The following is a 13,721-nucleotide window of genomic DNA, read 5'->3' on the forward strand; positions in this document are numbered from 1 at the left end:
TTTTTCAGAGGACTACAAAATTGGGGTACGTTAATAACATATGGGATCTTGCCAGGTTAGAATATTAGGTTGGATAGAATAAAATAAAATTTAGTAGGGTTAAATATTAAGTCTTATTTTTTTTTCCTGGGCAGAAACACAAAATCAGTTCTAGTGTTATACAATAACACACTTGGAACTCAATATAAAATTAGGTCATGTTTTTTCTTAAATAGTGGTAAAAATACAATAATGAGTACAGTTTTAGATTGTCTAAAACCTAGCTGTGTTACTGATGGTAGAGATTCTTTTCTCCCATTAATGTTGACATTAATTTTAGAAGATTTTAAGAGACTTCAAGCAGCAAAGTAGCTACTATATTTTTGATAAAGTTACCTCTTCTCTCCAAATATTTGCCCATAAGGTCCTAGCCTTTGAACTAGATCAATCATCTAGAAGAAAGGGGGTTTTTTGGTTGATTTTTTTTTTGGTTTTATTTTGTTTGATCAATCATTGCCCTCATCCTAGAGTTAATTTCTAGATTCCTACAATCTACCCTCTAACTTTTGGCATCCAAAGACCTGGACGGGCAAGATCATATTAGTGTTCATGAATAACACTAAATTTTTAGAAGGTCATAACCCTTTCTGGGATAGATTTTTTTTTTAAATATCATTTCCATAGGATAACAACTCCAATGCTTTTGGCCTACTGGGTCTTCAAGCAAGTATTAGTCTAGGGTCCCTCTTCTACTCCTTCCTTTTCTAGATACTTCAAGGCTAAATATTTACTGCAGGGTCAAATACAAAGCACTATACTATAAGCAAAGTGAAAGGCCCATATTAGTTTCAAATGACAAACACTAAGCCCATTACAATGGGGCTATACACCACTGTCCCATGCTACATAGACTTTATTGTGAATATTGATGCTTGTTGGTAGGCTTTTCTTCTTCTTTATAACTGATCTGGCAACCATATGGAGCCAACTTGGCCAAGGTAAGATGATCTTTCTTAATGATTATGCCGATTGTTTCCTCCCCAGACTCAAAATCTGTTTCAATTCTGATGCCATAATGAACTTGGGTCTTACATTTACAATCAAGGGACTATTTATTTTAATAGAAGCAGATGTTTAGCGACTAGAATTTTTGGAAATATATTTTACTTTTATCAGATATGAGAATCTCCCTAAGGACAAGCAGGAAAGCTACTATATGTTCTTTAGAAAAGGCTTTCCTCTCCAGATGAACACCTTCAATTCAAAGGTCTGCACCTGTGCCCAGATCATTCCTATGAAAGGAATGCCAGTATTGCCAGGTTTAAATCAAACCTCAGATTACTAGAACTTTAAAAAACACAAGTAAAAAATAGTGGAATTGTGGTTAGACAGAATTTTTTCTAAATGTCTGAGTTTAGGTGATGATGTAGCAAACAATAAAAGCTAATTCCTTCCTGGACTATATTAAATGAAGTATAACTTCCAAAAATAACAAATTCAGAGTCCCACTGTCCTTTGTCATACCTCATGCGAATACTGGACACCACTGTTAAAGAAGAATGTTAAATAAACTAAAGAAATTCTAGAAGAAGAAAGCAGAATAGTAAACTCTACATTTACATAGTATTTTTTCATATATGCTTAATAATTGAGTGATTATTCAGTTGAAGGACCTGGATATGTTTAATCTGGAGAAGAGAAGACTCAGGGGAGGACTTGATAACTAAGGTATTTGGAGGGCTGGGCTTGAAAGAAAGGTTAGACTTGTTGCATTTGGCTTAATGGTCAGATGTTAAGAAGTCATAATTCTGGGAATCTGACCTTCCCTCTCCCACCTTTGTGGCTTCACACAAGCTGTCATGCATGTCTGGAATGTACTTCCTAATCATCTCCACCTCTCAGAATTCCTTGCTTCCTTTCTGGCTGTTCTTATGTTCCACCTCTTACTGGAATCTTTTCCTGATCCTCCTGCTTTAGTTCTCTCTCAATTTACTATATCTATAACTTGTTTATTTACATGCTGTAGGCTCCCAATAGAATATAAACTCTTTAAAAATGTTATTTTATACCTATAGCTCCCAAATGAAGCTTTCTTAGACTGGCTCTATTACCAACTTCATGGTCTTCAAAATCCTGCTTCTATTGCAGTCTTATCCTGTAATGTCTTTCTGAACTTGGAGCCTCCTCATCTTGGGACCTCTAATCATCCCTCACTTTTACAACTGGTGAGTTCCTCCTGTGGGCTCCATTTTGTGAAGGGGTCAAGACTTCCAGCTACCTAATTCCACAGGCACCTTTAAGTTCCTTTGTATATGTTGTTTCACCATTGAAATTCACACTCCTTCTGAGTGGGGACTTCTCTTTTGTCTTTAGCCTTTTGAATTCCTGTATCTGATATGTAATATAGTTAATAAATATTTGCTTTTTTTCTTCCTAACATAATCCCTGGAAGGCAGCTGGTGCTTAATAACAGTTTGTTGGATTGCAAACTGATAGTAGGTATGATAAAAGTAGTACACCCTTATTTTATAGATCAGAAAATCATATTTCTGAGCATTTAATGTTCAGAGAGTGACTTGCCTGAGATTACATGGCTGTAAAATATCAGAGGTAAAATTCAAACATTGTTTTTTGTTTTTTTTAATTTCCATCTCAGAGGTATTGACCCTATATTACTTTGTATATATTTGTTAGACTTTTTGTCTCACTAATTACATTGTAAGCTCCTTGAGCTTACTGCCTTTTACCTTTCCTGTATCCCTAGTGCTTAACACAATGCCTAATACAGGAGGCATTTAATAAAATTTTATTAACTAATTGAGAAATTCAGTTTTAGAAAGTGAAGTTTCCTGCTACTTGCATGTTACTGTATGCTACATTAAAAACATGTAATGTTTTTCTGATTTTCAATTTAACTAAAATAAGCATGCATAATTCAAAGGAATAACAATGAATTAAATTTGCCCATCAATATCACAGTTAAACTGAAAAATGCTGGAACTCTGTCTTCCCAGAAATCAGCTGGAGTCAGGATCACTAAATGTCTTTATTCTTGATCTTTTACGGTCAAGGTCAAGGGGTTAGGCCTAGCAACCTCACACACACTTTCCTCCCTCAAACGCTGGGAGAGACTGAGTCAGCTTCTGCGTCTCAATTCCTCTTCCTCCTCCTACTCCTCCCACACACGTCACTTCCCCCTCTTTGTCCCACTGATCAAGTCAGCACAGGACAGCTGGGGAGGGTCAACCTTCAAACAAGTTAATAGGGAACCTTCCAATTGGCAATTAGTCTCACGTGTTTCATTATCCAAGTGCATTGCTCAGTTCTAGCTCTTTACAGAAAAATAAGATGGATTTCAAATTAGGGTAATCAAAGCAAAAATCAAGGCAATCTAAAGGTCAAAGGACTTCATTCTCAAATTATATTTGTGTTCCAGATCTCATTAAGTAGGAGAATGCCAAAGCGACCAAGTATGGACTATCCCAATTGAACATCCATTTAAATTTTACTATATACTCAGTGCTGTTGATTCAACAAGAAGCTCCAAATGGTCCCTGACATTCAAGAATTTATATTTTAGTAAAGAAGATGCTTATATGCATATATAAGCACAAATATTATAAATATATATACATACATATATATTAATAAATACAAAGTAATTTAGAAAGGCAGAACATTGGAAGGCAAGGATCAAAAAAAAAATCTTAATACACAAGGTGACAAAGAAAACTAGGACTTCTCAGAGGTTGGGGTGAAAAGAATATGCATTCAAGGCATGGAAGACAATCTATGTAAGAGCAGAAAGATAAGAGATAAGAGTTCATGTGTATAGAATAGAAAGTATGGCAGTATGGCTAAAACCAAGAGTGAGATTGGGCAAGAAGTTTACAAAGATAGGAAGTGGCCAATATTGAAAGAATTTTAAATATCTTAGAATCAATAGGAAACAACAGAAACTTATTGAAGGGGAAGTTAATATGATCATATTCTCACCACTGGAAAATCACTTTAATAGAACTGAAAATTAAGGATGTGCCCATTAAATGGAGAATGGTTGAATAAGCTGTGGAATTTAAATGTAATGGAATACTTGTGCTATAAAAATAGTGAGTAGGCAGATTTCAGAAAAACCTGGAAGGACTTATAAGGACTGATGCTGAGTGAAGTGAGCAGAACAAGGAGAAAATTATATACAGTAATGGCAACCCTGTGAGATGATGGCCTATGACTGACTTAGCTCCTCTCAGCAATACAATGATCCCAGACAATTCTAATAGACTCACGAAAGAAGATGCTATCCACATCCAGTGAAAGAACTGATGGAGTCTGAATACAGATTGAAGCATACAATTTTCACTTTATTTTTTCATAATTTTTTCCTTTTTTCTATTTATTCTTTCACAATATAACTAAAATGGAAATATGTTTTACATGATTGCATGTATATAACCTATATCAAATTGCTTGTCTTAAGAATGAAGAAAGGAAGAAAACATTGGAACTCATAATCTTACCAAAAAATGAATGTTTAAAAAAATCACTTTGATCAGAATGCATAGAATGTGTTAGAAAAAGGAAAGGCTGGAATTAGGAAGACTACAGAACAGACAGGTGAAATAGGCTAGAGAAGAAGTGATGAGCTCCTGAACTAGAATGGTGGCTATGTGAGTGGAGAAAAGAAGGTGTACTTAAGAGATAGAAATGACAAAATTTGGCAATAGTTTGGATACATAGAGTGAGTAAAAGTGAGGGATTGAGGATAGCACTAAAGTTAGCTAATATAGTGATGGTGATACAAGTTACAATAATAGGAAGTTCAGAAGGGGAAGGTTTGGAAACAAAGAAGTCTATTTTGGTAATGTTAAATTTGAAAAGTTGATGGGATATCTAATAGCAAATGTCTAACAGGCAATTAAATTGACAGTTTTGGAAGGAAATTAGGAGAGAGACATGAGCTAGAACCCAGTACCACTGGACTCACTAACTTCTAACAATGCCCAAAATAATAACCACTATCACTAAAGAGTTAAAAAGGTTCAGTTTTGAGACAGACACTTTGAAAATGATGTCTATTGTTTAATTTAATAAATATCAAGTGCCTACTATCTACACATTGCTGAGCTGGCCCCTAGGTATATAGAAATTTTAAAAGTCATAGGGATACATAAGTTCACTAAGTGAGAGAAAAGACAAAAATTGTAGAAGACTAAGAACAGAGCAGACATTTGGGGATATGGAATAGTTTGTTGTTTCCTTCTCCAGTTAATTTTATAGATTAAGGAAATGAAGCAAAGAGAATTAAGTGACTTGACCAGCTAGATTATGCCACAGCTATTAAGTATCTAAGGCCAGATTTGAACTCAAGTAGATGTCTTCTTACCTTTAGGCCCAGGATTCCGTAACATTATGCCACCTAACTGCCCTGAGTATTGAAATTTACTGAAATTCTTTACAATTTATGTCACTTTTAGTATTGGCTATAATGCATATATATATATTTAATATTATTATGAATATTGATAATTTAAATAACACAGAAAATAGTTTATAAATGTCATAGTAATATAATAGGGATTACTGAAGAAGTTCTGTAGTTTCAAGCTTTGATCATTTTTATTTCAAAGATTCTTTTATGACATCTGCTGATTATGTTCTCCAACTACTGATAAATTCTCAAAGTATAGATTATTCTGAGTTGTATTAAGTGGTACAAGAGGTGATCAAACATAGTAGAAAAAACACTATACTGAGACACAGGAGATTGCTGAATTTGCTATTAACTTGTTCTGTGACTGGAGATGTTACTTTCATGGCCTCAGTTTTCTCATTCTATAAAATGAGAGGATTGGTTAAATTGATCTCTAAGATCCTTTCCAAATTTATCATCCTATGCTTTAGTGAGCCTTGAAATTGTTTTAATGTTTCAAGGAAATTTTTCCTAATTGATACAATCAGCAATGTCATTTTGAATGAATCCACTACACATCCAGGATTATACTAGTCACTCAATTACAAAGGCCAAAACTATATAGTTCCTTCACTAACAGAGGCTACTTCCTCCCAAAGAACAACAAGCAAAAATGTAAGCATATGTAAAATATATACAAGAAAAATATAAATTAATTTGGAGAGAGAAGCACCAGAAGAGATCAATAAAGCTTTGTGTAGATGGTAGCACTTGATTTGAAATTTCAAAGGAAACTAAAAATCCTGAGAAGCAGAAGTGAAGCATTCCAGTTATAAGAAAGAGCTGGGACAAAATTATGAAAATGAAAGATGGGACAAAAAGGGTGAGATATGATAAGAAGGTCAGTCTTACTTAATTATAGAGTTTATTCAAGAGAGTGACCACTAATAAATAATAGCAGTAATAATAACTGTCAAGGATTTTTAAAAAACAGTTTCATGCCCTATAATGATGGTTGAACTTGGGGATGTTTAATGTTCCTTCTAAATCACAGATCCTAAATCACAGAAAAAAAAAAGATGAATTTTAGTGCTCTTAAAATCCAGATATCTTGCCAATGTATTATGAAAATTAACAAATTTCTAATGTGAAATCTATTACTATGTCTCATCTAGGTCTAAATTACATGTTCTAGATGTATTTATTATATGTATTCTAGCTGGGTTTCTAACATACTAATAAGTGAAGATTTATGAACTTATAAACATCAACAGTAAATTGTAATAAAAGCAAATATCTGTCTTCATCCTAACTGATGTACATTTCCTGAGAGTTACAGGTCTTGGTAGTGGATACAGATAGCATTTTCTAACCAAATGCCTTGGATCACTGAATCTCTGAGAAGAACCAAGTCTTTCATAGTTGATCAATGTAAATTCTTGCTTGTACAATGTATTCCTTATTCTGCTTGCTTCCTCAGCATCAGTTCATATAAATCTTTCCAGCTCTTTCTAAAATTAGCTTGTTCATCATTTTTTTATAGAATAAGAATATTCCATTACTTTCATATATCATAACTTGTTCAGCCTTTCCCCAATTGATGGGCATCTACTCATTTTCAAATTCTTTGCTATCACAAAAAGAGCTGCTACAAACATTTTTATGCACATGTTTGTTTTTTTTTTTTTTTTTTTTTGCTCTCTCCTTTATGGTTTTCTTGGAACATAAACCCAAGAGTGGCACTGCTGAGTCAAAGGGTATGCACAATTTTATAGCCCTTTGGGCATAGTTCCAAATTGCTCCTCAGAATGGGTGGATCATTTCATAACTCCATAATAAGTGTCCCTGTTTTCCCATGTCCCCTCCAACATTGACCATTATTTTTTCCTGTCATCTTAGCCAATCTGAGAGGTGTGAGGTGATATTTCAGAGTTGTTTTAATTTGCATTTCTCTAATCAATAATGATTTAGAGGATTTTTTCATATGACTATAGCTGGCTTTAATTTCATCATCTGTAAATTATTCAAATCCTTTGATTATTAATTGAGGAATGATTTGTAATCTCATAAATTTGACACAATTCTTTATATATTTTAGAAATGAGATCTTTAATACTGGCTATAAATTTTTTCCTCAACTTTTTACTTCTCTAATTTTAATCTTGTTTCTGTTGCTTTTGTTTGTGCAAAACCTTTATCATTTAATAAAACCAAAGTTGTGCATTTTGCCTTTCATAATGTTCTTTATTTCTTCTTTGGTCACAAATTCCAACTTTAAAGATCTGATAGGTAAGCTGTCCCTTACTCTTCTAATTTGTCTATGTATCACCTTTTATGCCCAAATCATGTACCCAATTTGATCAAGAACTGAAAATTTAAATAACAGTTTAATTAATAGTTTACTTCACAAATCATAAAAATAGTTGTTTAACTATTTGATCATCACAGAATGTGGGGGTGAGACATAAGGAAGGTATGTCCAATGAGTTTGAAATGATAGCTTGGAGTCAGGCTGTGCAGGTCTTTAAAAACTAAGCAAAACAGTTTATATTTTATACTAGAATGAAAAGAAAATAACCATACTTAGTTAATCATATAGTTATATGAATCACATGGTCAAAACATCTTGTGCAAGGCATAGGAAAAAAGAACAGAGGTCTTTAGTGGACCAGTCAGGCATCACATGTCTTTGTCCACACAGTGCCCTAATTCCATCTTCAAGAAGGATAGTGCTCCCCTTGAATTTTCACTTAGTGTGTCAAAACAAAGTAGTCAGAGTTTGCTAGAGGGGACAAGGAATTTAGAAAAGGGTGTTATTAAAAATGGATAGTTAAATAATGACTGGTTAAGTTTTTTCATTCATATTAATCCAAAAACTATAGGCTAGTGTCTTGAATATACTTTCTTAATATTTCCAAGGAATGGATGAGAGACATCTAACTACGTTTTCACAACACATTTAATGTAAGTAAGCAAAAATATAAAAAAATTATAGGAGAAAATTATATTCCTATAGGTTGAAAGCCAATTAGGAAGCAAATTGAATGCCTTCTATAAGAACCTTGAGGGGAGAAATTAATTTGTTTTTTTGTTTTTATAAAAACTGATATGTCATACATGTAATCTTAATAAATGTCAGTTGAATTGAATTAATTGTCACAGGCTATACTTTTTCTCACTTCTGAAAGTAGTAAAAATAAATCCCTCAGTCTTCATAGTTTTGTCTCCTAATCCTTAAAAGTTTTTTATTCCTAAACTTTCTCATTAGTATATTTTTCCATTTATAATTCATTTGGATTTAGGAGTATTGTCAAAGCCAAGTCTGGATTGTCAATAAATGAACCATAAGCCTCATGTGTAGATGAGTAACTCTGTCTTAGTTGTAATTACTTTCCCTTTAATTATACTATCCTTTTCTAACTTTTTTTTCTCATATGATGGTACAATGAATTGAGTGCTAATTCTAGAGTTAGGAATACTTGAGTTCAAAGATGGTATGACACACGTTAACTGTGTGACCCTCGACAAGGCATTTAGCCTCTGTTTGCTTCAGTTTCCTCAATTGTAAAATGAGAATAATAATTGCAACCTATCTCTTAAGATTTTTTTTGAAGATCAAATGAGATAATATTTGGGAAAAAACACTTAGCATCTTGCCTGGCACATAGTAATGCTGTATAAATGCTTATTTTAACTTCTCTCAATCTTTCTTTCCTCTTCCACCTCTTGTTCCTTTCTCTTTTCTTCATTCCTTCCTTTCACTTCCTCTTCTCCTCTCTTGTATTCCTCTCTCCTTTCTTTCTTTCTCCTTGGCTTCCTCTTCCATACTCTTCCCTCCCTTACTTTGCCCTCTCCCTTCCATATTTTCAATTTCTCATTTTCTATGGCTCCATCCCTAGTGCCAACAAACATTCCTAAGTCTCCTCTATGCCTAAAAATGTCAGTAGTCCTACCATTCTCTGTAGAGTTTTTCTCTCTTCCATTTCTCAAACAAACTCAAAGAAAATGCTATGGTCAAGATACTGTTAGGAGATACCCTGTTTTCTAGAGCTTAGGCACAGCAAATAAGCTGTTCTTGAGCTTGACATAACAACAATCCCTTGCGCTCACCTTCTGGATGATATTAGTCATACAAAACCTCCAGAATTGTCTCACATAATTATTATATTGTTCTGACCAGCACCAGATGTTTTCTGAAGTTGGACAAGCACCTGTAGCAGCAATAAGTCAGGCATATATCTTGGTGGGGTTTTTTTGTTTGTTTGCTTTTTGTTTTTCCCCTAGAGCTACAAATAAGAAGTATGATTCAATCTCTCCATGGTTAGCTAGCGCATGATTAGAGATCCATCCTAATGAGACAAAGATCCTAAGTTTCATCCTTTTGTGGGTATTTTAGCATTGCTTTTGTGTCATAGCAACCAAAGGCCCCTTTGACCCTGGCTAGAAAACTCACAAATTGGTGCCAAAAATTACAACAAATTACAAAATACATCAGAGTATGGGCATATCCTACTGTTTTTAAATTCCTGCTGGAAAGGAAAATGGATGTGCTGGACTGGCTAATGGTAGGCTGATAATTACAAATTAAAGAATATTATCCCACATAAACTCCTGGATGTCTTCCTTAATTCATTAATAATGAAATTTCTCATGAAACTGAAATATAAAACAGAAAAATCTTGGCCTAGATTCTTTAGAAATCCTATGGATATAATTTAAATTTTATATACTCTAGGTAAAATGGTTTATGATTTGTAATAGGCTTAAAACTGAATTTTTTGTTTTATATACACAATTTATCGACAATCATTGGAAGCAGAAAATGTTCAGAAACACTGAACAGGCTCAGCTCAAAAGTTGCCTCCTAAACAAATCCTTTCCTGTAACTCAAGTGCCCTCTTTCATTCTCTCCTCTCCCTCCTCCCTCCCGTTCCCTCTCCCTCCCTTTCTTTCATTCCTTCCTTCTCTTTGCCTCTCATTTTCCGACTTTCTCTACCCCTCTCTGTATGTGTGTGTATACATATAATGTAATTTTTATGTGTATACATTCTTTATCCAATCAAAATCTAAGCTCATTGAGGGTAAGAACTGGTTTTTGTTTTGTCTTTGGTTCCCTAGTGACTAGCAACAAGAGTAATTAGGTAAAAAATACTTGTTGAATTTAAGAGAATAAAAGTCAACTTAAAGAGATTTTGGAATAACTTACCTTACACAAGCCAGAAATCTAAAAGGTATTTTAATTCTTAGCCTTACTGACATATCAGATGAAAGAAATCAACTACAATTATACTCATGTCCAGATATATAAACAAATATACCCTAAACTATTAATATTAATAATTCTAATTTATTAAATTAGCAACATAATTTAGTCCAAGACTGGTTAATCATCTAATGATGATTTTCTCTAAGAAAACAGAATATAAGAAGTGAAAAATTCTTACCATTGTGAGAGTAAAAGGATGGTTTTCTAGTGCAGACACTTGTGGACAGTGAAGAATAATATACTGAAAAGGAAGTAATGCAACAGTGAAAGAAGAAAAAAGTAAGTTCAAATCTCCCAATATTTTCAAAAATAAAGTTACAACAACATTCTTGATAGACTATTTTGGAATAACTCACTTGGCCAGGTCTGGCTTTAAAGTTTTCCTTGATCATTCGAACTTCCATGACATCTGATGGATGGCTGATTACTGAAATGATTGTCACAGGCTTATTACTTCTAACGCACCTGTAAAGCCTTTCAGCACAATAGAGGCACAATGGTAATGAAATCCAAAGCCAAGTCTAAATAAAAATTTAAAAAAGAAGGAAAACCACTTCAGAATACTCATGTTTATGTTTCCTTAAAAACATTTGTAAAATGTTTTAAATTGTGAATATAGAGAATCTGAAAATTATATGAAATAAAATTAATCCATTAATCTTAATTATAAAATATTAGCTGCTCCCAAAAGGACTTATTTTAATGGCAACTCTCTAACATCTTTAAGTAGAACATCTGTACTATGTTAAGCCATTTGACATTTATTACCTAATTTGAGCCTTACAAATACTCTGTGAGGTAGATATTACCAATATTACTATCCCAGTTTTAAAGTTATGGACTCAGACTCACATAAGTTGTTTCTTGCTTGTAATCACCAAAATAGTAAATGTAAGAAGGGTTTGAACCGACTTTTCATATGTTTGTAAGCTCTTCCATTATGTTTTATACTGCCTTCCACATTCCTTTTTTTCCCCTATTGATCCCTCTTTCTTAACTTTTTCAACATCCCAAATAAGAATGTCTTTTATAATGCACAATACCTTTTACATAAAAACTGTTCCAATGACCTAATTCACTATCAAAGAGTCCTCAAATACAACCAGGTTTCACAGCATATTGTTAATAAATACTAAACAATATCCTTGGTATAGATTTTAAAACATTACATGCAAATATGTTTTAAGGAAATACTTTATGTACAAATCATGAGATATTGGGCTTAAAAATGCCAACAGGCATAAAAGAAGTTTTAGAAATGTTTATTGCTTGATGAAATAGGTATGTGTATATATATATATATATATATATGTTTATGTATAGACATAATATATGTAGTATTTTGTTCATGTGAATATATTTATCTTGTGTCTGTTACACACATACACACACACACACACACACACATTTTGTGTTTTTTCTTTATCCCTCATTTTTGAAGAGGATCAATGATATATCATGGATAATTTTGACTTGTATATGAATTGAATTTAAGTGAAACAGAATTGCACAAAATCCTTCTCTTCTTACACACATACACACACATACATATATATATTATAGATATCAAACATATAGCTAGATATAGATATAGATTTATATGAGATTAAGATGGAGATAGATAAATATCCTTTACAAAGGCAAATTTCATCTTGTCTTAAATCCCTGGAAATTATTTTCACAAACACAGTTTAAGTAATTCAATGGTATTTCCTTGAGTAATGGAATAAAATGTAAACATTTATCCTGATTTCTTATAATTCCAAAGCATGGGTCTGGCAAAATTTATTTCACTTATAGTTCTGAAACAGAAATTATGACTGATAATGGCTCAAAAATTTACAAGGAAAAATATAAATAAAAACAGTGGCAAATACTAGTATATAGAGAAAATATACATGTTAGAATTTACAGAAACCAAAGAAGGTAAATATGGTAAAGGCCAAGAAAGTGGAAGTCAATGGAGGCATGATTATTATGGAAGTGGATGGCACATATACATAGACAGAAAAAATAGAAGAGGGTTCTAAGAAATAAGTCATAAATTTGATATGGCTTCATTATACCAAAATGTGGAACTTTAATTATTTGATATCTTCCAAAAGTTTTTCCAAAAGTGGAGAGGCTGAAAAAAATCATTATTTTCCTTGAAGAACTATTCAAAAGATGAAGGAACTAATAAGAATAACTTCTGGATTTTAATCTGGCTAGTTTGCTAACATACAAATGAAGAGAATTTAGAAGGCAAATAAGCACTTACAGAAAATTTCAGAGCAAAAAAGCAGAATTTCAATGGCAATCTGGCATCTATTCTAGATTTCTTGATATCAGATTTAAAAGGGGACAAAAAGGAATAAGTTGGATATGATGACTTAATAAATTCTGGAAAGAACTTTGGCCCAAATAAGATGAGAAGTTCTCAAAAAAAGTCTGAAGAAACATAGAATTTATTCCAATGACAAGAAGGAATTAGATTAAATGTCTGATGTGACTGTACACATCAAGTCAACTTAATGTTTTACAGGGAATAGTGAATAATATGGAATTAGGTGAAATATCACAGTACAAATACAAATGTGTAGCATTTTCTTCTAGGAACAATATAAGGGGGGCAACTAGGTGGCACAGTGGATAGTGCACCAGCCTTGGAGTCAGGAGAACCTGAATTCAAATGTAATCTCAGACACTTGACACTAGCTTACAACCCTGGGCAAGTCACAACCTCAATGCTCTAGCCAAAACAAACAAAAAAGCCCCACAATATTAAAAGGAGTAATAATGCTCAAGATTGAACTACTTTGTATCTTTTTTGCCCCTCTTTTTTCTTTCAAAGATAATGATCTTTGATCTGGAAAACATGAACAGTAGTGTTTGATAGTTGGTAGGAATCTAGAATATGTAAAGAAAAGGCATCTTGTTGTGCTTTATGAATCAAAATCACTAGGCACAAAATAATTACATTTCAAGGAAATGAATATCAGATATGATTGCTGAATTAGTGATCACAGAACTATCTTAAAGAAAGTAGTCATGATGTATGAGTGCAGAAGAACAAATGAGCCAATT

At 33.0% G+C, this 13,721-nt stretch overlaps 1 protein-coding gene across 3 annotated transcripts in view; it reads right to left on the bottom strand.

Annotated features, from left to right (window-relative positions):
- The window catches only part of NOX4 (NADPH oxidase 4), a 225,920-nt gene that overhangs the window by 116,695 nt on the left and 95,504 nt on the right, over positions 1-13,721 (bottom strand). For all 3 annotated transcript variants that reach the window (XM_074304691.1, XM_074304692.1, XM_074304693.1), the window contains 2 exons: positions 11,012-11,176; positions 10,834-10,896 (listed from right to left, as the gene is read on the bottom strand). In XM_074304691.1, the coding sequence (XP_074160792.1) occupies positions 10,834-10,896; positions 11,012-11,176 (228 nt within the window). The remainder of the gene's footprint in view (positions 1-10,833; positions 10,897-11,011; positions 11,177-13,721) is intronic.

This window comes from Sminthopsis crassicaudata, chromosome 3, assembly GCF_048593235.1.
Source record: "Sminthopsis crassicaudata isolate SCR6 chromosome 3, ASM4859323v1, whole genome shotgun sequence".
Taxonomy (NCBI): domain Eukaryota; kingdom Metazoa; phylum Chordata; class Mammalia; order Dasyuromorphia; family Dasyuridae; genus Sminthopsis; species Sminthopsis crassicaudata.